Source organism: Lissotriton vulgaris, chromosome 10 (genome assembly GCF_964263255.1).
Source record: "Lissotriton vulgaris chromosome 10, aLisVul1.2, whole genome shotgun sequence".
NCBI classification, from domain to species: Eukaryota; Metazoa; Chordata; class Amphibia; order Caudata; family Salamandridae; genus Lissotriton; species Lissotriton vulgaris.
The window spans coordinates 735,026,654-735,049,944 of NC_141698.1; the positions used below are offsets into that span (position 1 = coordinate 735,026,654).

The 23,291-nt window shown below is 45.1% G+C and overlaps 1 protein-coding gene across 2 annotated transcripts in view; it reads left to right on the top strand.

Annotated features, from left to right (window-relative positions):
• The window catches only part of MPP7 (MAGUK p55 scaffold protein 7), a 985,108-nt gene that overhangs the window by 235,157 nt on the left and 726,660 nt on the right, over positions 1-23,291 (top strand). For both annotated transcript variants that reach the window (XM_086941601.1, XM_086941600.1), the window contains exon 3: positions 16,044-16,211. In XM_086941601.1, the coding sequence (XP_086797727.1) occupies positions 16,175-16,211 (37 nt within the window). In that variant the 5' untranslated portion in view covers positions 16,044-16,174. The remainder of the gene's footprint in view (positions 1-16,043; positions 16,212-23,291) is intronic.

The window sequence follows — 23,291 nt, forward strand, 5'->3', positions numbered from 1 at the left end:
GCTGCCCAGGCAAGAACGGTGGTGGATTAAACCCAGATCTTTTGACTGGGTGTGAGTGTTTGATTGATTCAGATGCTCCGTCCATCACACCCACTTTTGTACCGCTTTTGGCCGCCATAAGTGTGGCAGGGTATACTCAGACGGGAGTCCCTTCCTCACTTTGCCACTGGATTCAAGCAAGCCTGGCTGAAGACGGCCGGAATGCCAGAAACCGGTCCTCGGAAGCTTGTTTCCGGTCCAGGGAAGACATGGCTTGGCAGTTCGGGCTGGACTGTTCCCATGAGGCACAGGGTCAGACTGATTTGCATATAGCCATGTCTGAACTGGGGTGGCAGAGTGGGCTAAAGAACGGTGATGGATTAAACCCAGATCTTTTGACTGGGTGTGAGTGTTTGATTGATTCAGATGCTCCGTCCATCACCACCCCCTTTTGTACCATAGAGCAGAAAGGGCACGCCAGTAAAGGTGTTGGGGAGGGACGGACCGCAGGGATGACAGATTTCGGGGCCCCACCGATTCCAATTAGGCAGGGCCAGCCCCATGGATACAGCAGGGCCCCTCACCTATTGTATTACAGAATTTCCTCCCATTAATTAGGTTGTACCCGCACGTGAAGGATAAAACGTTACTATCTGAGGGTTTCATTGATGGTTTCAGGATACCATACAAGGGACCACTGGGTTGCAGGGATGCTTTAAACCTCAAATCAGCAAGTGAACTCCCGCTAGTAGTCAGTGAGAAGATCAAGAAGGAGTTGGCCTTTGGGAGGGTCGCGGGCCCCTTTTCCTCCCCCCCCCCCCTCCCCGAGCACTTTCTAGTTACACCTTTAGGAGTGGTGCCAAAAAAGCAGCCAGGGGCATACCGCTTGATACACCATCTATCCTATCCGGAGGGCAACTCTGTCAATCACTGGCTGGACGAGGGGGCTTGCTCTGTGTCTTACTGTTCACTGGACATGGCTATAGATATGATAAGGAGGATTGGTTTAGTGGGATGGCGAATTCTTCTTTGATCGCTGCATGCCGATGGGTTGTGCCGTCTCATGCCCGTATTTCGAGGCATTCAGTTCCTTTCTCCAGTGGGGTCTAACCACCAAACATGGCATCTCCCAAGTGACACATTACCTGGATGATTTTCTCTTTTTCGGCAGGTTAGGGACTCAGGAGTGCGCAGAAGGTCTGCGGGCCTTTGAGACGATGGCAGGACATCTGGGGGTGCCCCTTGCCCCTGACAAGACCGAGGTTCCAGCACAGATCCTGACTTTTTTGGGCATTGAGCTGGACACCATCAAGGTGAATCCAGGCTCCCGGCCGACAAGGTTGGCGATTTGAGGCGGGACATTAGGTCGTTGATTGGCAGGGATAAGGCAACCTTGGAGGTTGTCCAGAGTCTGTTGGGCAAGCTGAACTTTGCGGCACGGGTCATACCAGCCGGCAAGTTTTTTTCCCCGTAGGTTAGCAAAGGCTACAGCCAACATAGGTAAAAAAACACCACCTGGTGCGCCTTGGTCCTCGTCTGAAAGCAGATTTAAAAATGTGGGACGAATTTTTAGAGAATTTCAATGGTACGGTGATTTGGAGAGCTCCCTGGGAAAGCAGCCAAGAGCTTTGCTTGTTTTCAGATATATCTGGTAGGGAAGGTTTTGGTGTTATCTTTGGAGAAGAGTGGTGTGCAATGCGGTGGCCCAATGCTTGGCGGAAGAAGGGGATAACAGCAAAGATAATGGTTCTTGAACTTTTTCCCATAGTGGCAGCGGTGCATTTATGGCCAGGCGGGCTGGGCAACAGAAAGGTAGTCTTTTGGTCAGACAACATGGCCGTAGTTCAGGCCATCAACGGGCTATCAGCTACTTGTCCCCTTGTTCTGAGTTTACTCCGGGAATTAGTCAGGGCGGGTCTGCAGAATAACAGAGTTTAGGGCGCAACATATTGAGGGTGTGAAGAATGTGGCAGCTGCCGCTCTCTCTCGCTTTAAGTGGCTCCGTTTCCGAGAGGCCTGGCGGCGGGCGAGGGCAGCGATGACACCATTCCCGGCACCGCTGTGGCGACTGCTTCGGTGGGGGAACGATTGAAGAAGATGGGCCAGCGATCCCTGGCCAGGCCACCCGGAGAAGATATGCCGCCCAGCTGACCACTTTCAGAGCAGTGATAGAGTCCTTAGAAGCAACGGCTTTGGGTCTTCGAGAACAGGTTAAGACTTTTGTGGTATGGGCCAAGGAGACTGGCAAGACATATTCGTGAGTGTGTGGCCACTTGGCGGCCTTGAAGCATGACACCAGACTTAACGGGCGGATGACCCCACTTGTTCTTTCAGGGTGAGGGCAGCACTCAAAGGGTGGGCACGGGAAGAATCAAGGTCAGCCGACAACAGAGCGGCAATTGAATTCCCTGCATTACAGCGCATGATAGATACCCTGCCGATAGTCACCAATTCAACATTCGAAGGTCAGCTTTTCTTCACTGCCTTCTGCCTGGCGTTTTTTGGCGCCTTTAGGATGTGCGAGTTAGTGGCCAAAGCTAAGACAGATAGATCTAGGGCAGCATTGGATATGCTGGACGTCTGTGCAACAGACGCCCTGGTACTCCGCATTCGCAAATCCAAGACAGATCAGGCCGGTAGGGGCGCAACAATAGTGCTTCAGGCGTTGGGGGACCCCAAATACTGCCCTGTTGCTACGGTCAGGGAATATTTGAAGATCAGACACTCTTAGCTGGGCACTTCCTCATACATGCAGATGGGTCACCATTAGCCAGGTTCCAGCTGGAACGCATCATGGGGGCAGCTTTGGCCAAAGCTGGTCTCTCAGGAGTGGGACAGAAATTCTCAAGCCACTCCTTCAGGATTGGAGCGGCCACGGCGACATTTAGGGCAGGGATGGGGGCAGGAGTCAAGAGGGTAGGACGATTGACATCTACGTGCTTCCAGCGGTACATCCGCCCCTAGGAATCACAGCCGATGATGGGCCGGTAGTACCGAATGTCTCCAAATATATGTGTTGTAATTATGTCTGGTGGATTCAGCCACAACTTTGCGGTGAACTGTGTGCATTGTATACCTTTAAACCAAGTGTTCAGCCACATCTTTTCAGTAAACTGTGTGCAGTGTGAACCATTAAACCATGCGTGTTAACGATACAGCGTCCTCCCCCTTTTGTTTGAACGGTATTGTGTCTTCTTTACAGCGGACTGTTACGTGTGGGTGATGGGACATTCTCATGTTGCCAGGTTAGAACAATGGGCGGCACTCAAGAATTGGACCCGGGTTTTCGCACGGACGCAGATCGTATGGTTGGGCCTTCCAGGAATTAAATGGGGCAACTTGAGGTTCAAGCTAGACCAACACCTTGCTTTAAGGGGGGGCCCACCCAATGTCCTCATCATCCACCTGGGGGGGACCAACTTAGTCACGATGGGGAGGAGGGCTCTGATTCAGGTCATGCAGAAGGACTTGGTAGCAGTGAGCAACAGGTTGGGAGCGGGTGAGCTTTTGTGGTCAGAGATTGTCCCTCTCAGAGAATGGAGGGGAGCTAGATCACCAGTAGCGGTAGAACATTCCCGCAGGAGGGTCAGCAGATCCATGCAGAAGTTTATGGAAAGGAGAGGCCTGGGGTTCATTAGGCATGCACTCATACGGGAGAAAACCGAAGGGTACTACGATAAAGACGGGATACACTTGTCTAGATTGGGAATGGATATGTTCCTCCTGGACGTACAAGAGGCACTAACAGCGGCAGGATGTAAGTAGCTAAGTAGGTGGGGGGCTCTGTTATCGACGGGGGCCTCCTCCATAGCTGTGGCGGAGTACAGGGGGGCGATCTGGAGGCAGACTGGTACAGTAAGGGTACCTCTGCGGCAGAATGGTACAGTAAGGGTACCTCTGCCTGGCACAGTAAGGGTGCCTGAGCCAAGGACCAGGAGCCGCAGGAGGTTCCGGGAAACCGCGACTGCGTCCCGTTAGTCCTACGGGCGGTCGGGGGGCCTTGACCGACCGGGGGTGTGCTACACCGCTCCGCCCTGACAGGGCGGCGGGAGTATAACGAAGATGGCAATGTGCTGCACCGTCCGAGCATCGACTCACCGTGCAAGACGGCTCTTTAGGCATGCGGGACAGCGAGGGGCTGCCTGCTTTGGATCGCCCGTAAGATGACCCACCTAAACGTCATACGTTTGTTGTATGAAAATAAACCTGCAGCAGTTCTTTCCCATACTACGTGTACAGAGTATCATTTGGGTTGGAAATGTGATGTAAGTGGGCGGGAGCGAATGACGGTGTGGGCACTATGGAGACACACATAGCATTATCAAGCATGGAGCTAAAGAATACTCTGGGGTACAACAGCTTTCTCCAACACCAACTTGGCTATCCTCTTTTCCTGTTGTAGTAATCGGACTCCATTTGTGAATTCCTATTCAGACACTTTTTGCTCCCACCTGACTGCTTTCTATTGCAAGTGTCGTATGAATTAACTGCATGGTGTTCATTTGTTTGTTTTATCTCGCACCTGGTTTTAATTGACATGTTATTTCTGTTCACAAACGAAGGTAAGATCTGTACCTAGATGGGGAGTTGAGTGGACATCCGAAGTGGGCAGCACGTGTCCTTTCCCCGTCGCAAACAACTCCTAGGAATCTAGCTATATGACCAGTTATTTGTTCGTTTTAAGGGGTTTTGTTAAGTGGTTGTATTAAACGGCGGTTTCATCATGAGGACATGGGAGCGTCGCCACCGCCCTCCTCCGCCCTCTGTGAGCCGCATTAAATGTGAAAAATAAAATGGCAATCAAATGCTTTTATTGTCGGTTTATTTTACACCAAGACACCCTGGAATGCCAGCCTGCCCTCGATTCAGGAGAAATGTGGGGCATGTACTCTGCTGCCTATGAACAGCAGAGATGACTGGAGCAGTGGCTTGACTGGATGCTTCAAAGTGCCCATGTCCATTTGGCGGGCATTCTTTTGATGGCCAGCCTGACATTCGCACTTAGCAGCCCTCCAACCCAGCTGTCTTAGACAGCTGAGTGGAAAACAAGCACAGGCCTCCAAGGCCTAAATGAGCTTTCAGCCAACCCCCTCCATCCAATCCTGGAACTTCTCTTATGCTGATTAGCAGCGTGAAAGCAGTGTCTAGATTGGTTAGGGGATCTCTTTGTGCATCAGACTGCAGAGGAACATCGAGGAGGACGTGCAGCCCATGGGTAGGTGCCATTTTATTTTTATTAGAATTGTGTAATGCATATAGGTGTAGTGATTTACGTTAGTGGTTATGTTTTATTTTGGGCTTTTGAAGTGAGGGCTTGGTTTGTTTTTGGTTTTTGAAGGGAGAGGCTGTTTAAGTATTTTTGGTAAGCAGTGAGGCATTTCACTCGCCCTGCCACTTTCTAAGGCTACCAGCCGCCCCCTGGTTGTACTTACTCAGAAGTTAAAGAGAAATGGGACAAAGACAGGGCAACAGCTTCTTTTGCGCATGAATCATAACTTTGTTTGCTTCAACTTAGCCGTAAAAAGCTCTAGAAATCAAACTCCTATTTCTACAACAATTGCAGTACCTTCTAATTTGTTTCGTATGGGTTTTCACAGGATTGTTTTTCACTTGGGTGTTACTGAACTGTGGTTTATCACACCACAGACAAGTGTTTTAAATATTAGTCCCCTGGGAGTCTTGGTGTGTTGGCCAAGGTCTTGCAAGCTAGCCACCCAATCCCCTTTTCATAAGTTTCTGTGCACTGTCTGTGTTTATGCCAAAGACTCAGTGCTCCACCACTTTTACTTCCTCCATTCCGCCTCCTGCCGTATCCGCACTGACACATTCTGCCTTGGGTACCTTTTAAGGTCTGTGTTCAACAGCTTTACATTTACTTGCTGAGCACATTTGATTATTTCTTTACTTTTGCCTTAAAAACTATTTGTGGCTATTGGTAATGTCTTTTATTTATAGTGTTTATTAATAGCAGAAACGTGCATTTAAGCACTACATCATAACAGTTGGTTATATCTGGAACTGTCTAAGGTTCTGTAGAACAAAGGGACTAAAAGATGTGGAGTAATCTGCCAACAGTGTGTTGACATTGCTATCACTTGCAAGTGATATGAGGGCAGAACGTGAGTATTTCCAAGGCCCTCCCTGTGATTTCACCCCCCACTTTGAAGAGATCTTGCATCTACAGTCTGTCACAACGAGGCAGCTAAGGTGCAAAAGATTTATGTCCACATTCACTGCTCCAAAAGGTAATGCTATTCATCACAAGCCCCAACCCACACTTTTCATGCAACAATGGGAGCTGTATAAAATGTAAGCTTGATTTCATTGGTGGCAAATTGCAGCCCATTTTGACCAAGGAAACCTCTGACCGCATTCTTTTGAATTCTGGTAGTGATCTGTGGATTTGCAGGATCCATATTTATTTCCACTCTGGGGGAGCTGTTGATGTTTCTCTGGTTTGTTGGGGACGTCAACGAGAGCAGTAATGTCCAGTCTCAATTATCATTTGAGCAGCCCCTGAGTTTCCCCCAAATGTTGGCCATTGTAGTGGATCCTTTTCTGAGTCCAGATCTCTATATCTCTTCATATCTCGCCTATTGATTGTCCACTGGGCCAGTCCTGGCCTCCGTTTAGAATGGAATATGTTCAACTGCAAGTCCAGTATCGATTGTCCAGACAGTCAGTTTGAGATGTAAGGCTTACAAGTGGTATTTGACGCCTCACAGAGAATTTCCTTTTTGTAAAATACAAGCTCCAACCCAGCTGTCTTTTTTTCAATCCAAGGGCACTAACCGTCCTTGTGATTCCTAAGGATCTGCGGTATTTATGCGTGTATCTTCTTTCAGGTTGCAATTATGAGATTAATCATATTTTTTTATCAGATTGGTCAAACAGCAGGATTGCAGAACATATTTTGCTAATGGCTCGCCTAAAAATAGGACTTCCTTTATGGACTAGAGTATGGTCTTCTTCCTGGAAATTGTCTCTTTTATACACTATATCCTCTCAGATTGGAATCGCAGCAGACTTACCATGCCCAAGTGTGCTTTCCAGCTTGTGCACTATGTTCACCAGTCCACATTAACCACTTGGAGCTTCAGTGCACTTTCTGGTCTTCAAAACATTCTTCTTTTATCTTCTGGAAGCAAGTTATTTTCTAGAAAGACTCAAATACTGCCACGTTATGTATCAACATTATTTTCTTCTAGTGTATCATCCGACTATTGTTAAAGTGTCTGAAAGGCAACTTTGCTCCCTTTTTGAAGCACATCCTGGCAGTGAATATCCTATTGAAAAATGTAGGAGTTTTGCCAAATTGTTTTCATTCCAAATACAGTATTAGCCCAAAATGTAATTCATAGAACTTGGATTACTTCTCTGTGTCTTAGATTGCTAAATATGTGTAATCTAAATGTGTAAAAGAAAACTGTGTAGTAAACTATGCCATTTACATGATACCCCTACCTCAAATCCCACATCAGTGATCCGTTCTCCCTGAAACCAGTACAACATACTCTTATATACATGACACCATATTAAAGATCCTTCTGCTACAATAAATGTTTTCTACAAAGTGATCTATTGGTGCTAGCTAGGTCTGCACCTAAGCACCAAAAACTAAGAAAGCATCCTCCAAATTACATTACCACCCAATAGTATTATACATGCATTTCACATCATAAACCTGTGCATTGTCAGCCTCGATTAGGCCATTACAACTAGATTTGAGAATATGTTGGGGCCGAATGAATCCTGTATTCTCCTGAAAGTCAAGCTTTTTTTTTTTTTTTTTACAATCCTTTGCAATCCTTTGGTCAATAACATGTTACAGCATGTCCTTCTCTTTTACTTCCACACCTGCTTAAGTCCCTTTGTGACCTATGAGAAATTGGGGTGTTGATTGAAAGAGGTAAAACCCTTCTCAAGCAACTGCCACAATCCCTGTCACAGTGAACCACTAGAAGTTACTAAATTAATCTGTCCTGAACTGTCTTGCAGCTTGGCACAAAAGCAGTCTGGGTTAACTTTGAGGCAATGTGTAAAGTATTTAGGCAAAAGTCAAACAGTAATAAAGTGAAACACAAGAAAAACCTCATACAATTTTAGAAAAATAGAGTACATTTTAATAAATTTGACACCAAAACGACAAAAATCCCTTCAGTACAACCGGAGTTAAAGTTTAAGGAGAAAAACTAGCGCCATCAAGTTGAGCGATCCACGGGGAAAAGTCGAAAGTTAACCTCGATGGAGCATGGGTCTGTTGCAGACTAAGAAGATAATCTAGAGAAAAATATCTGAGAAGGTAAAGTTCGGCGTGGCAAGGCTGCTGGCAGTATCCGAGAAGGAGGCGACATAAGGGGGATCCATCATTACAACACGGTCATTATCACACAATACCTTTAACACGCATATGCCTGTACCACACAAATTTTTACCACGCATGTATATGTACCAAGCATGCCTTTACAACGAAAATGTAAGTATTTTGCAAGAAAGTGTGTGTGTGTGTTAATATTTTTATGGGTAAGGCCACTTTTAGGGTTTAAGGCTGGGTGAGGGTATTTAGGTGGCAAGGGTAATTTTAGTATTTAAGGGTGGGTTAGGGTATTTGGGTCGCAAAGGTATTTTTAGGGGTTATGGTGAGTAAGGATATTTGGGTGACAAGGGTATGTTTAGGGTGGGTGAGAATATTTGGGTGGCAAGGGTATTTTTAGGGTTTGGGGTGGTAATTGTATTAGGGTGGCTAGGGTATTTGAAGGGTTGAGGGTGGGTATGGTATTTATGTGACACGTGTGTTTTTAGCGTTTAGCGTGGGTAAGGGTATTTGCTTGGTAAGGGTATATTTATGGTTTAAGGGTGGTTGAGGTTGATAAGGTAATATATAGATCTGTACACATACACATATATGCATGCGATTATCTATTACCTACTGGCAGCTGCCAGTAGGTAGTTATAGTTAGAACCTAGTTTCTATAGAAAAAGCGTTTTTTGTTTTGCTAATGATTTTGGCGCCTTTTCATGAATCTTCATGACATTTTCAGACTAATTTGGTAGTCACTGCAGCTCCTGTCTTGAAAGTTTTGAGGTGATCAAACAAGCGGGGGCCGAGAAAAAAGTGGGGTCCCAAAACACGTTTTCCCCATTTTAATTCCTGTAGGGACTTTAGATACGAGTGCAGCCCGAACCGTTGGATGGAATTACACCAAATATGGCAGAAAGGTAGATCATGGTCCAGAGTAGTGCCTTTTGGTTATTTTATGTAAATCTGTTCAGTAGTTTGAGATATCAACCAAAATCCAAATTTGTATTTCTAGGGGTGTGTTGTAATCTGATTGGCTGCCAACACTTGCACCAGGAAATGTTGGCTGCATCTTGAGACTCTGCTTCAGCTGAGTCCCACAAAAAACATAAAAAATATAGAAAAGAGGACAGGGTAGGAATACCTTGACCCCCTAGATGTGGTGGTGGGGTCCCCGCTGGTGTTTAAAAGAAGTTTTTAATTTTGCCACTAAATCGCCAGTGGATTCGCAAATTTGCTGCAAAATTGAGAAAAAAGTGTGGTCACCCATGCTTGTTTATAGTAAAGCCCCGGGTGGACAGGGTTCCGGGAGCATGAAGAGTTTACCAAATATATTGGAGGGGGGTGCATGTGGCCAACCCAAGGGCATTTATATGTCCCGGGGATCACCGCTACCTCCTAGGGTATACATACACACATGGGAGGGCTGCGCTGACCCCCCGGGGACCACCACCTCCGGGGGCTTTTTAAAAAAGGAGGTGGGCTGCATGGACCCCCTCCCTAGGGCTTTTAAAATTCCTGGAGGCCACCACCTCTCCTGAGCTAAAATAAAGAATATGGATGAGATCCATGTGGACCCAGGGTCCACCACCTCCCCAGGGCCAAATGAAAAATTAAAACAGGGAGAGGAACTGTGCCCCCCCCCCCCCCCCACGCCCCCCTGGCCATATACGGTCCCGGGGACTACCACCTCCGCAGGACCAACCCATGCAGATCAAAGGAGTGGTCCTTCTGGAGCCAATAATGGCCATAGGATCCGCTGCCCTCCCTGGCCAGATTCTGTTATTCTGTGACTTAGCAGGAGCTTTGACATCTACCGCCAAGACTGAGCAAACACTCCTCTTCCAGACAACGTGAGCTGACAAAAAACTCTCTCTTGCAGCGATTGGAGGTTTTGGCCCTCTTTCAAGAGGGCTCAGACACAGACTAAATGATTACTCTCACAGACAAGGAGCTACACGTTTAGCAGCTCCCTATCTGTGAGCAATGCTGGCTCCCACAGGAGGAGTGACAGTGGCAGGGACTGCAGGGGCCTTGATGCTACCCCAGCGGTCCTGGGGGAAAAAATAGTAGAAAGAGGCTACATGAAGGTAAGAATCAAGCAGAAGGAGGCAGAATATAGGTCAGAAAGGGGCAGACTCTATGTCAGAATAAGCAGAATGAGCAGAAACGGGCAACATGAACGTCAGAATGAGCAGAAAGGAATAATAGAGGTCAGAAACAAACAGAAAAAGACAAAATAAAGGTAAAAAGTGGGCAGAAAGAGGCAAAATTAAGGTTAGAAGTGAGCAGAAAATGAGCAGAAGGCACTCATGCACCCACTCACAGAACAACTAAGGCACTCTCACAGCCACTCACAGACCCATTCAGACACTCATGCACCCACTTACAGATTCACTCATACTCTCTCACCTACTGACAGACCTACGGGGAGACTCATGCACTGACTCACAGACCTATTCAGGAACTCACTCGCAGATGGACTGACACACTAATGAAGGCACTCGCAAACACACTTGTACACTCTCACATCCACTCAGATACTCATGCACTCACTCAAACACTCATTCTCATAGGTTGCAGGTTACAATTAGTAAATAACATTAAAAGACAATTCTGAAATTCACTGAAAAAAATAAAGGTACAGGAATGTTCTAGTTAGCCTCAGATTTCACTAGTACAAAACCATAGAAATTCAGCAGTTCTAGTTACCTGAGCTAACTATAACTTTCGTCTTATCAGTTCACTACTTATGACCCTACATATTACATCACTCTTGACATGGTCAATGATATCACTGATGACCTCTCAAATTACATTACTGATGACCTCTCAAATTACATTACTGATGATATCTCAAATGACATTACTGATGATATCTCAAATGACATCACTGATGACATAATTCACAGAACCACTCACGCCCCATGCTAGCTCTCATACACCCACCCACCCATCCACACAACCACTCACATACCCATTCACAGACCCTTACAAGTACTCTCACAACCACTCATCATCCATATAGCTACTCATACAACTAGTCACTCAGCCATATAGTCAGTCCCACAGCCACACACTTGTCCATACAGCTGCTATGCACACCCACCCATACAGCTTCTTAACACAGCCACTCATTCACATAACCACTCACATACCCATTCACATAATTCCTTCCAAGCAATCACACATCCGCTCACTCACCCATACAGCCATTCACAGCAACACTTATTCTCCAAAACAACTATTCACATTCCAGCTCACTTATCCAAACACCCACTCAGAGCAACTCACTCACCCATACAGCCACTCACACACCCAGTCACTCACTCATACAGCAAGTCAGACACCCACTTACCCACTCACTCCCCCATACAGTCACTCACATACCCACCCATACTGCCACTCAAACACAGCTACTCACACATCCACTTATACACCCATACAGCTACTCACACACCCACTCACACACCCAGATACCGACTCACACACCCAGATACCCACTCACACACCCAGACACCCACTCACATACCCAGATACCCACTCCCACATGGATGCATACAGCCACTCACATAATATATGCTAAAAATAGTATCACTCATTAGTAGTACACCAAGTATTCTAAATACGTTTTTGTAGTAGCTTAGTATGTATGTTTAACAATCATAAACTCTTAGAAAATGCTTACACTCACTGGATGATGTCATCAGTGATGTCATTGATCATGTCCTCCGCGATGTAATATGTGATATCATAATCGATGCATTGCAGGGGCATAAGTTATAGTTAGCTCAGGTAACTATAACTGCTGAATTTCTATGGGTTTGTACGAGTGAAATCTGATCCTAACTGTAACGTCCTTTAAACCTTTGGTTTTTACAGAAAAAATTATATATACATAATATAGGCTTTAAACTTGCCTGCTAAATACTTAAATTTTCTCTGTAAAGGCAAATGTGTGGTAATCGACTTGATGTAATGGCATGCATGGTATTGGCTTGCGTGCTTCCATCATACATCTGTCGTCTGGGAGCTGCTGGACAAAGTTGTGTCAAGTATCCTTTGTTCGCACTTAGTCTCTTTTTTGGAAGTCGAAAATCTCCAGCGGGAAGTATCTGTAGGCTACAGCTGACAAGGGCTTCACAAGGTAGGACAAGAATACAGTAGGATCTGCTGCAAAGTCAGGCCAACTGACGATGCACCTTGGGCAGATCGACAAGCAGGTAGTTCCCAATCTCCTCTTGGTTCCCAGAGCACTTTTTGGGCAGAAATGTTCTACGGTTTAGTGCTATCATGGCACCTTTAACACCACTTCCAAAGGTCCAGGACTGAATGGGCACCACTTAGACTGTCAGGACTCACTCAGGCAGGGTCCAGGTGTGGCTTCAAGATCGTTGGAGCCTTTTCTGTCCTTGAGGCTCTAATCAGGAGGCCAGCCAAATTAGCCCTTGAGTCACTTCTGGAAGTCTTGGGTAGAGAGCAGACTTCTGGGGCACAGAGCTGTCTTCAGGAGGCAGAGCTATCTTTATTGGTTTAGCAAAGTAGTCCCTCTGAAGTACACAGAGGCAGTCATCGGAGTCCTTCCGTAGGTTCAGTAGTGAGCTGAAAAGTGGGTCTGAGGGTTCTATTTTTATACCTGGTGCCTCCTTCGAAGTAGTGGAATTTTCTAGAAATTCCTTTTTTTAAAGTGCTTGGAATTTCAGGCCTCATTATCCTGGCTTCAGCCTGACTACAGGGGCAGTGGGATAGTGTTAAGTTATTTGTGTGTGAGCAGAGCCCTGCCTATTGATCTATAAGTGGAATGTGTCCAGCTCCATCCCCCATCCTGCCAGTGATGGCCCATTCAGGCACAGCTAGTCCCTCTATTGTGTGGCTATCAGGGAGGAATATACAAAGACCATCTACACCCACTCATGTGACCCAAGAACAGGCTGCACGTACCAAGTGGCAGAGGGCAGGCAAATGCTAACTTCCTGAATGTTTGCGAGACACACCATGGCACCTTAAAAGTAAAAAAGGATGATTTAATTTCCTTTTCTTCAAAAGAGGCCAATTGATTTATTACAATTGGCCATATCTGCTATTCGAAGAAATGTATCTTGAAAATATGAGTCTCCTCTTGATCCTTTAACCAAGGGGTCAGGAAATTACGCAATATCAACGTTTGTCCTGAAGATGGTCTCATTGAAGATGGTCTCATTTACTTGACGCAACGGAGACTGAAACGTCAGTGTCTATCCCATTCTACTTTAGTCATTGTTAATCAACATAGCTTGTGTTCTGAATCCTATGTTGAGGAGAGTCATTATACTGTTTAATGAAGATGGGCTGATATACACTGACAATCAAGGTATTTTTTTATGTCTAATTTATATGCTTTTGTTGTATGTTTGTTTAAATCGTTTGCTGTTGTTTCTGTATCCTTATTCCTATGTTCTTTGAAATATATATTCAATTCTCTTTTTTTTATACAGCCGGTTGTAATTGTTTTCTAATTTTGTTGAAATTAATTTTAGTTACTCTTAAAAGTGTAATCGGATGTCTCTATATATAGAGATATATATATATAGAGATATATATATATATATATAGATATATATATATATATATATATATATATATGTATATAATATATGTGATAAAGTTATAGAAAACTGTATCCCCTAAATGAATCCCTTGTAGGCACTTTGACCTTTTTAACATTCTAAAAGTGGCATTTTCAAAATTGTAACTTAAAATACAACTTGACCATTAAGGGGATTTTAAATTACAATCCTTCTGATACCAAACATGACTTTCCTAGCTACTCCTAATCAAACGTTAACACTTATTAAATGTAATAAGGTAATTAAATGTTATCCTATGGCAGTGAGGCCTCACAATACAGGAAAATGAATTGGTGCGTTTTTCACTACTGGGACATGAAAAACTTGAAAGTACATGTTCAACTTTTTAATTACAATGCACCCTGACGTATGGGCTGTTTAGGGTCTACCCTAGGCGTGACTTATGTCAAATAAAATGGATTTTTAAGGCTTGGCAAGAGGATAATTTTGCCAAGCCAAATTGGCAGTTTATATCTGCCATAAGGCTGCAATGGCAGGCCTGATGCATGCTTTAAGGGGCTACTTATGTGGTGGCACAATAAGTTCTACAAGCCCTCTAGCAGCATTTAATGTATCCTTCGTGGCTAAATGAGATGCCCCCTACTAGGGACTTACAAGTAAACTGAATATGATAGTCAGGTGTAAGCCAATTTTACGACGTTTAAAGGAGAGAGAGCAAGCACTTTAGCAGTGGTAACGTTCACAGAGTCCTAATGCCAACAAAAATTAATTCAGTAAAATAGGATGGGTGAAGGCAAAAGGTTTGGGGGATGACCCTTCAAAGAAGGCCAAGTGCAACATGAATGTAGGAAGCCACAATGTCTGTGGTTGGCTGAACCCAGCAAGACTTAATATCCAACTTGCCCACCCAGGCTGATCACATGAGGAAATAAAGCCGTTCCAGGGAACCCTTCCCTCTAATCCCAAATCCCCATACTTCTGTCGCACCTTATAAGAGTATTGTAAATGGCATGTTAAGGCACACGTCGGGTTCCGGGCTCATGGCTCACTCAATGTACTATACATGATGACAGTGGTGAAAGGCGTAGTTTTAACACCCTCTCAGCCGACCAATGAAAAGGGATTCTGTGTTATAGATTACTGTGGAAAAAGGTGCAACTGTGCTTGCTTGAAACCTGCTGATATATGAAGCTACCTTCTTAAGTATATCAGTTGTGTACTGATGCAGTGCGTGAGCTGACCTCAAATCGCCAACAATGTTGGGAAACTTTGCCTCATCCAGTCTTTGGGGTTAACTCTCTGGGGCCTAACTTAGTAGGAATTGATGGAGCAAAATGCTCCCTTCAAAGGTGCAAAGGCATGATATTGTCCCAAAAAGATGCATTGCCCTTCCCTCCGTATCAAGAAGGAGGCACAGTTTTTGGGGCTGTCATTCGAAGGGAGTGTGCTCTGCTTGAAAGTATCTTCGATTCTGTTATAACTAAAAAATACTGACAAGTGAGTTTTAAATGCTAGGGCTACAGTCGTAACCACAATGTTTACATCGTCCGAGTGTTGGTGTGAACGGCATGGTCAGAGTTCAGCCCCTGAATGACGATTATAGACTGTGACAAGCCTTGGCCAGGAGCAGGCGGCAGGGTGGGTGAGTAATCCTGTCTACAGGAGCCAAACGTTTGGAGATGTCATAACCTGATTAATATAAATATAAGCGTGTTCTAACGAGGCCTGTAATTCAGGGCCGAGCCCGTCGCCTTGATTATGTGCGGCTGGCAGAGGCCTGCGCGGTGTCTGCGTTTCCCGCCAAGACCCCTCAACCTTCCAAGGTGAGCGTGAGCCCCTCCCGGGCAGTCTGAAGCCAGAAGTGGCAGGGGGGCAGAAAAGGCCAAGCGCTTCATTGGGGGAGAAAACCGGCTTAACGGGCGCATTGTTTTATTCATCACGCTACACTTCTCTGTACATTCTTGTAACACTAAATAATTGATTGCTTCAACGAATTACTCATATCTAAATCAAAATCTTCTTAGCTCACGTTCCTTTTCTGAAGGATAATTGCACTTTTTATTTGGTCAAGGCAGATTTCTAGGCATTTAAAGCCATGAAATAAATGACGTTTTAAAAAGAGTTTTGACATGTTTAAGCTGCTGTATTTTAAAGTTCAACAGTCCTCTTTATTGTAGAATTGTGTCTGTTCTTTCTAGGAGGAAGCTTCGAGTTTGCATAAATCTCTGTCGGCGGCTTGGCTTCAGGTAGCTGAGCTGGAAGGGGCTGCTGCCTTCTGGCTGCCGAGCGCCATTCTTGCATTCCTGTGATAGACTGTCAAAGTGGAACCATGCCAGCGCTATCAACTGGGACCGGAAGTGACACAGGTACGCAGTCTTGGAAGGCTCTGTTTTTTGTCACTGCTATCATTTTTTACTTTTTGTCACCCGTAACTATTATTGTTCAGTGGAGTGACTTCTAGAAAAGTGAACCTTTCATAACCACGGGTTTCACAGTATCCATGTACATCTGAACATCACTGTAAGAATTGATTTAGTGGTGAGAAATGGAATCTATGACTACCTTATGGTATATCTTTACAGTAGCAGTGTGATGTAAATCCAACTCCTTGACAAATCCAATAGGTCTGACTTTTTTTTGGAAGCATTTGTTGGTTTATTGATGGATCATTTTGGGCCGGGCTCTAAGTGGGATGACAAAACGGGAGGTCTCTCAAAGAGGCGTGGCCGATACAGTTAAGGGCATGGCTTAAAACGCATGAGCTAAAAATCAGCTTTTAGGTCTCGTCCTACGCAACGCGCATGCTTTGCATAGGAGGGGACCTAATGCCATCGGCAGAGCTTTTGCAGCAAAGAAGTGCACATCTTGGCGATTTCCTTTCGGGAGCGCGCAGCGCCATATGGTCGCACGCTCCCGAAAGGAAATCGCCCATCCCCCCTCCCCCTGCTGCCAGCCTGCCACTTTCACTGCCGCGTGGCGCGGCCAATGTCTACCGTGCGAGGTGCGCGCGCCTCGCGTGCGCCTCCTCCTGCTGCCTATTACTCTGCTCCATGCCAGTTTACGACTCACAAAAGGAGGTAATCGTCCCTTAAATGCCAGATGTGCATGCTAGAGCCCCTGCTGTGCCAGGTGTCCACCCACTCCACCGCATCACGAGAACTTCCGGGGCCGGTGGGTATTACGGTCCGGTTCAAGAATAACTCCATTCCGTAGTGAAGCTGGATCCCACACCAAGTCAGACCCAGCACTACATACAGACAGCCATCTTTAAAGTAATACAAACACATTGTTGGCCACTCGGAGATAAGACCCTCCCCCAACTAGAAGAACCCATCACCGTCCTCACCTGTAAATCAGTGACGGCTGAATACGTTCAGAACCCCGGCCACGTCACAGTAAATGTACGCTGCTCACTTACCACAAGAGGCAAGAGGTTGCATATTTGCCTGCAGACAGGTGTGTGCAGTACAGGCCGCTCCTGTCCCGGTGTTTTAAGTACATCCCGCTGATAACAGGTGCGTGGAGTACACTACAGGCTGCTTCTGCACCCGTGTTCAAAGTACAGACGCCGCAGTCAGGTGGTGTGTGAAGTACCGACCGCTTCGGTCAAGGTGTTGTAACTATTCGCCGCCGCTGCCCAGGAGTGTGAAGTTCAGACCGCTGCTGTCCAGTATTTGAAGTTCTTGCTCGCTGTCTGAGTTTTTCCCCATCACCTACTACACCGAATAAACCTGCTTGTATGTTTATACTGTCCAATGAGCTGACAAATAATTTTTTATCCTAGTTGCAATGAAATGTACCTAATCTTGAAGTCTTCTTAATTCATTATTTTTGAGCAGTTTGAGAATACCGATTGGTGGAGCTGGCTATAGTAAGTTTAGTTAATTTATTTTCAGACATTTGCATAGTTCCCAGAAACACTTGCCGACCATCGCAGAGCTCTTAAAAGTGAGGGCTGAAATGGATAGCACATAGACTCCATTTTAATGACAAGTATGTAGTGAGGTAGATAACATAAGGTTACAGCATTTGGTTTAATGTTGCCACTGAAAACGTGGGTGTGCTGCTGAGTCTTGGTTTAACTTCCACATGCATTCTGGGAGCTATAGTCCTGATTGACTTCAGTTGCTGACGTTGACCTGACCGACCTGAAATCAATGTTTTCTGGCCTGAGGTGGGGGAGCTCTCCTTTCTGCTGATTTCTTATATAGAAACCGCTGTTACAATGTCGGGGATGCAAAGCCGAGCAAAATAGTTCGTAAACCAAGAACTTCAATCACAAAGTCGTTTGTGCAAGTACCTTGATTGGAGTGTAAATTCACATTTGGTACTGACAAAAGTTAATTTACACACTCAAATTGATTTACTCGCAAGGACAATCTGGACATTTTACATGTTAGTAAACCTTTTCATTGGGGCAGAAAACGAGGGAGGAGAAGGGATCACTTGTCCTGCTAACCTGGATTTACAGGTGAGTGGGATGGCCCTTGGTAAAAACCCTCATACACGTGAGTTGATGTTGTCTGGTAGCGGTATATCTTGGTTCTCCGCTATAATTACTCTCGTGTCTGCATAATCACATGGTGACTCTAAAAATATTTCAGATAGGCGTGGCGAGAATTATTAGGATTCTGACGCTATCCATTTTCGTGATTTAAAAGGCGACCTTTTAAATCACGAAAATTGATAGCGTCAGAATCCTAATAATTCTCGCAACGCCTATCTGAAATATTTTCAACATTAACTCGAATCCAGATAACTAAATATAGTGAACTGGCTGTCCGAGTTATTTTTAGAGTCACCACTATCACCTTTTTTACTGGACACTACTGCTTTTACCTTGGGTTTCTTCCTCCGGGTGGAGGCTGCATACCTACTAACCCTGTGATTATGCAGACACAAGAGTAATTATAGCGGAGAACCAAGATATACCGCTACCAGACAACATCAACTCACGTGTATGAGGGTTTTTACCAAGGGCCATCCCACTTAGCTGTAAATCCAGGTTAGCAGGACAAGTGATCCTTCCTCCCCCCAATTGATTTGAGACTGCATCTCACACCACACATGGCATATACAGTTTTCCTACCATGGGGGAGACATCCTAAATTAGGGGGGTGAAAGGCGAACATTTTTGGAAAAAGTGGCCAAGTCCAACAGTGTGTTCTTTGATGCCTTTACTTTACTGACAGATGACGTTTTTAGTTGCTTGTTTATAGACTTTTTGTTTATAAAATGCATCATATTTGTCTTTAGGACTAGTTAAGGCTCTTCATTGAACACCCTTGCATGTTGATTTGTTTAACTTTGCTGTCACCATAGCATGTTGTTGGATTTATAGCTCTTTTGTTCACAAATTAAAGACTTGCATAAAAATAGGCTTTGTTTCAGATGCTCTGAAATTACTGGCCCATTGTTAAAAGTATCTATTATGCACTATTTTGTAGTTTATCCCTTTTTAAGTTCTCCACTTACGATGCAAACTTCAAACACTCTTCTTTAAGAGAACAACTTACCTCAGAGGATGCAGTCTGTTCAGTGGCGTAACGACATTTGAGGGGGCCCCCCTGCAAAGTTCAGGAGTGCTCAGGCCAGGGTACTGTGCTCAGGCCCCCCTCTGGAGCTTGGGCCCCCCACATTGCGAGGGCTGCGGGGGGGGCTTTGTTATGCCACTGAGTCTGTTCGGTAAAGGGGGCCTACTCCCAGCTTTTGATTTGTTGTAGCCCAAGAAAGGTATTCTTTTGCTAGTCCACCTGGCCGCAGCACACAATAAGTTGTCCTCAGTTACTGAAAACATCTCCTAACAAACAAGCATTGGCATAGCCAATAGGTCTCGCCTTTGTGACCTCATAAGTGTTTAGCTATGCAACAGTTGATGTTGTTGCACCAAGGATATTGTGCTAGATAACTGAACACTTCTAAGGTCCCAAAGGCGAGACCTATTGGCTATGCCAATGTTTGTTTAGCATAGTGTGCCTCCTGACTGGCCTTTTGCTGCTTCTGTGACTGAATCCAGATTACTATACAAAAAGTATATTTACCATAGAATATTGAAAATGCGTTCGTTATGAAATGATGAGACTATAAAAGAACTATAACAAGTTGCGTTGAAGTTACTTTAAAAGCAGTGAAGGGAGGTACTGCTGCAGAGGTAAGATTTTTTTTTCATCCCGAAGGTGAGGGCAAAAATGGAAAGCCCGATAGAGGCCCGTATCGGCATCTGCTTTTTAGAATTGCTGGTGCTGAGCACCAACAGGATCCTGCCCACTTAAATCCCTGATTTTTGGGAGCTATTTCATAGCGATGTAAGGATGAAATGATGGACGTCTATGGCTGGATGGATTGAACTAAGGATTCATGAATGGATGAAGATGAGCACAGGAGAGGGGTAGGTGGATAAACGAGAGTGTTGAGTATAAATAAATAGATGAACGAGGGGATGGATGGATGAATACATGAGTGATTCTTCTTCCAAGGGACCCCCACTCGGAGTTCCTCTACTGTACCCTACCTCACCCTGTGCTCATTCAAATGTATAAAGTTGTCACAGAAGGTCAGCAGGGGATTGGTTAGGAAGGTGTCAAATAATATTAGATAGGGATGTAATCCTCAAGTGACGGATCAGTGCAAACACAAAGTCAGCTAGTTATTGTAGGAATCAAAGAAATTAACTAACATTTATTTAAAAGAGAAGGGCTTTCAGTTAGGATTTAATGATTGTCGGTGAGGTGGTGGTGTGTATGTTGAGAGTTAAAGAGTTGGTCTGTCCTTTAAAGGCTTGGGCCATACATCGTTTTTTTAAGGACATTTTAATCTTTATCATGAGAGTGGTCAGTGAGGTTTTGAAGAATTTACAAACTATACATCTCAGCCACTAGTGATTTTTTCATTGGAACTGTTTTCATTTTTGTCTTTAATTAATTAATTGTTTTATGTTTGTGCTAGTTAATCAATACACTGCTTGTACATCATGCCATGCACATTTATTATTATGTATATTTATGTCACAATTTTAACTTTTATATGAATAAAATGACGCAATCTTCATTGTTTTTGTCTGGTACACTGAACTTATGTAGCTATCATTCTTTCATGTATAGGACTTGATTTTTAATAAATCCCGAGTTGCCTAGGAAAGTTATTTATGTTGGAGTGGTCAGTGAGGTACAGGAGATGGGAGATGAGGGAATCCACCTGAGAGAGCGTGGGCAGTGAAATACAGGAAGAGTTAGAGGATGGGGGACTAAACTCAGTAGACTTCAGTGAGAGGTGTGGAATGGAGCAGTGAGCAGGCCGTAACAGCGAGGGGTCTGAACGAACAGAAGGGAGAGCTTATGAGGGACAGTGGGGCCGGGCCGAGATGAACCAGGCAGGGCATCAAATGCACGTGGTGGGATTTGGCCAAAGGCAGTGAAACAGGGAGCAAAGTAAGCATATAGCAGGCATGTCAGCGAAGGAAGTATAGCTGGGCAATCATAACAGGCCAAGTAAGATCGAAATAGAAACCAGAGTGGAGCAGTCATGGCAGTAAAGAAAAATAAGAGGGGTATAGGCAGGCACAGAATGTGCTTACCTTTGTAGGGGTTGGAGCTGATATTTGTGGGTACAAATCCGAGATAAAGGGAAGAAATGGAGATTGAGATGGCATGGTAGCAAAGTGAAAAAGCAAGGGGAAGGGCAGGCAGAGACTGAGAAGGACTCAAGATGGCAGTGGATTGTAAGAGATTTGGTGGAGCTGATGGGCTTGGATTGATATGTCAGTGTAGGGCTTATGGAGGATGTTCGTTGGCATAGTCCTGCATTTCGCACAATTGCAGGTGCATTAGAAACTGTCCTATGGTTTGGGGTGGTTGAGGTGCACCACCAGTTGTCTTTACCGAGGCACAGAATGGAGTTATATTGACTGGGCTCTTTGGCTCTCAGATACAGCTGTTTTGGAATGTGCGTCTACAAATATGTGGGTTGAAGCAGCTCAGGCGAGGGTCAGTGGGCCTCAAGTTGGACGTACATTAGTAAAGCTCTGAACAGCTCCGAAGGGATGTGCATTGCCCTCGCTTGGTGGCTCTCAGGGTGGCTATGCATTAGTAGAACTGTAGAGGGCTCAGTATGGAGGTTCATTGGCAGAATTTGGTGGGGGTCAGCAGAAATGTGCATTAGCAGAACTCTGCACAGCTCAAGATGAGGTTGCATTGGAAGACCTTAATGAGGGTCAACATGCATGCACATTAGCAGAGCTCTGTATGTATTGGTATGGAGGAGCATTGACAGAGCTTGTTACGGCTTAGGATGGGTGTCCATTAGCATAGCTTAGGAGCACTTTGTATGGAGGCGTACAGGCAGAGCTTTGCGAGACTCAGGAAGGACAGGGCATTGACGGAGCCCATTGAGCTTCGGATGGATATGAATTTGAAAAGCTCTGTCGAGCTCGATGTGGAGGTGCATTGGCTGAGCTTTATGGGCTTTGGATTTTGCTTTATATTTATCAAAGCGTTGGAGAGCACAGTTTGACGGTGTATTATGTCATGCATAATGATGAGTATGCCTTAACACCTTGGCTGCTAGAGATATTTTCCTCTGGTGCTGAATTGTTGTAGAGCCCATAGTGCATGACAAGCTCAGCTCGTCATCAGCACAGCTCCACTGTGCCTCATGACGAGCTGAGCTCGTCATGAGCATCGAAGGGGTTAATCTAGATGTTTTGTGGACATGGTGACGCCGGAGGGATTGGCTGCCCGAGTACTCCCCATCGCTTTTCCCAGCAGCAGCTAATTGTATTGAATTTCACCAAAAGAACCTTTTGGGAAGTAGCAAATTCGCTATCTCCGTGACTCCCATCTGTGTTACAGTTTATAGTCTCATTTATTTATCATCACTTCTAATGGCGAGCCTGTAACTGAATCTGCCACTAAAAGTGGTAGTAATCCCAGGCAGAATAATGCAGGGCATTTTTAGAAGCTTCACATTTCACGTTTCTTTTTTTTAACAAGATTTTTTCCCAAGCATGTATCCTTTCAATCTAAGTTGTAAAGGCACAGGGTCTTTTCCCCCTCGTGTCTTGAACACAATGCATATGGATTTGAAGATAATCCTCTGCTTCCGAGGAAGCCAGTGCGGTTTCTTTAGGGCATTAAATCCTGAAGATCTACGGGGTCTTTTCAACGCCAGTTTTGTCGCTGCCACTCGTACTTTATATAATCTCTTCACCAAGTATTCAGGAGCTCCAAGTAGCAGGACTTTGCAGTAGTCTAATCTGCTGAGTGTGACACCATGCACCACCAGATCTTTGTCTTGGGTGAGCAGCAGTGGTAACACCTTCCTTAGACCACAAAGGAGTGCAGAGCACGTGCCTGCTACTTTTGTGACCTGGCTCTCCAGCGATAGCTTGTCATCAAACACAACCCCAAAGTTGCAGACTGTGTCTGACGGCTGCGGCTTCTCTCCAGATG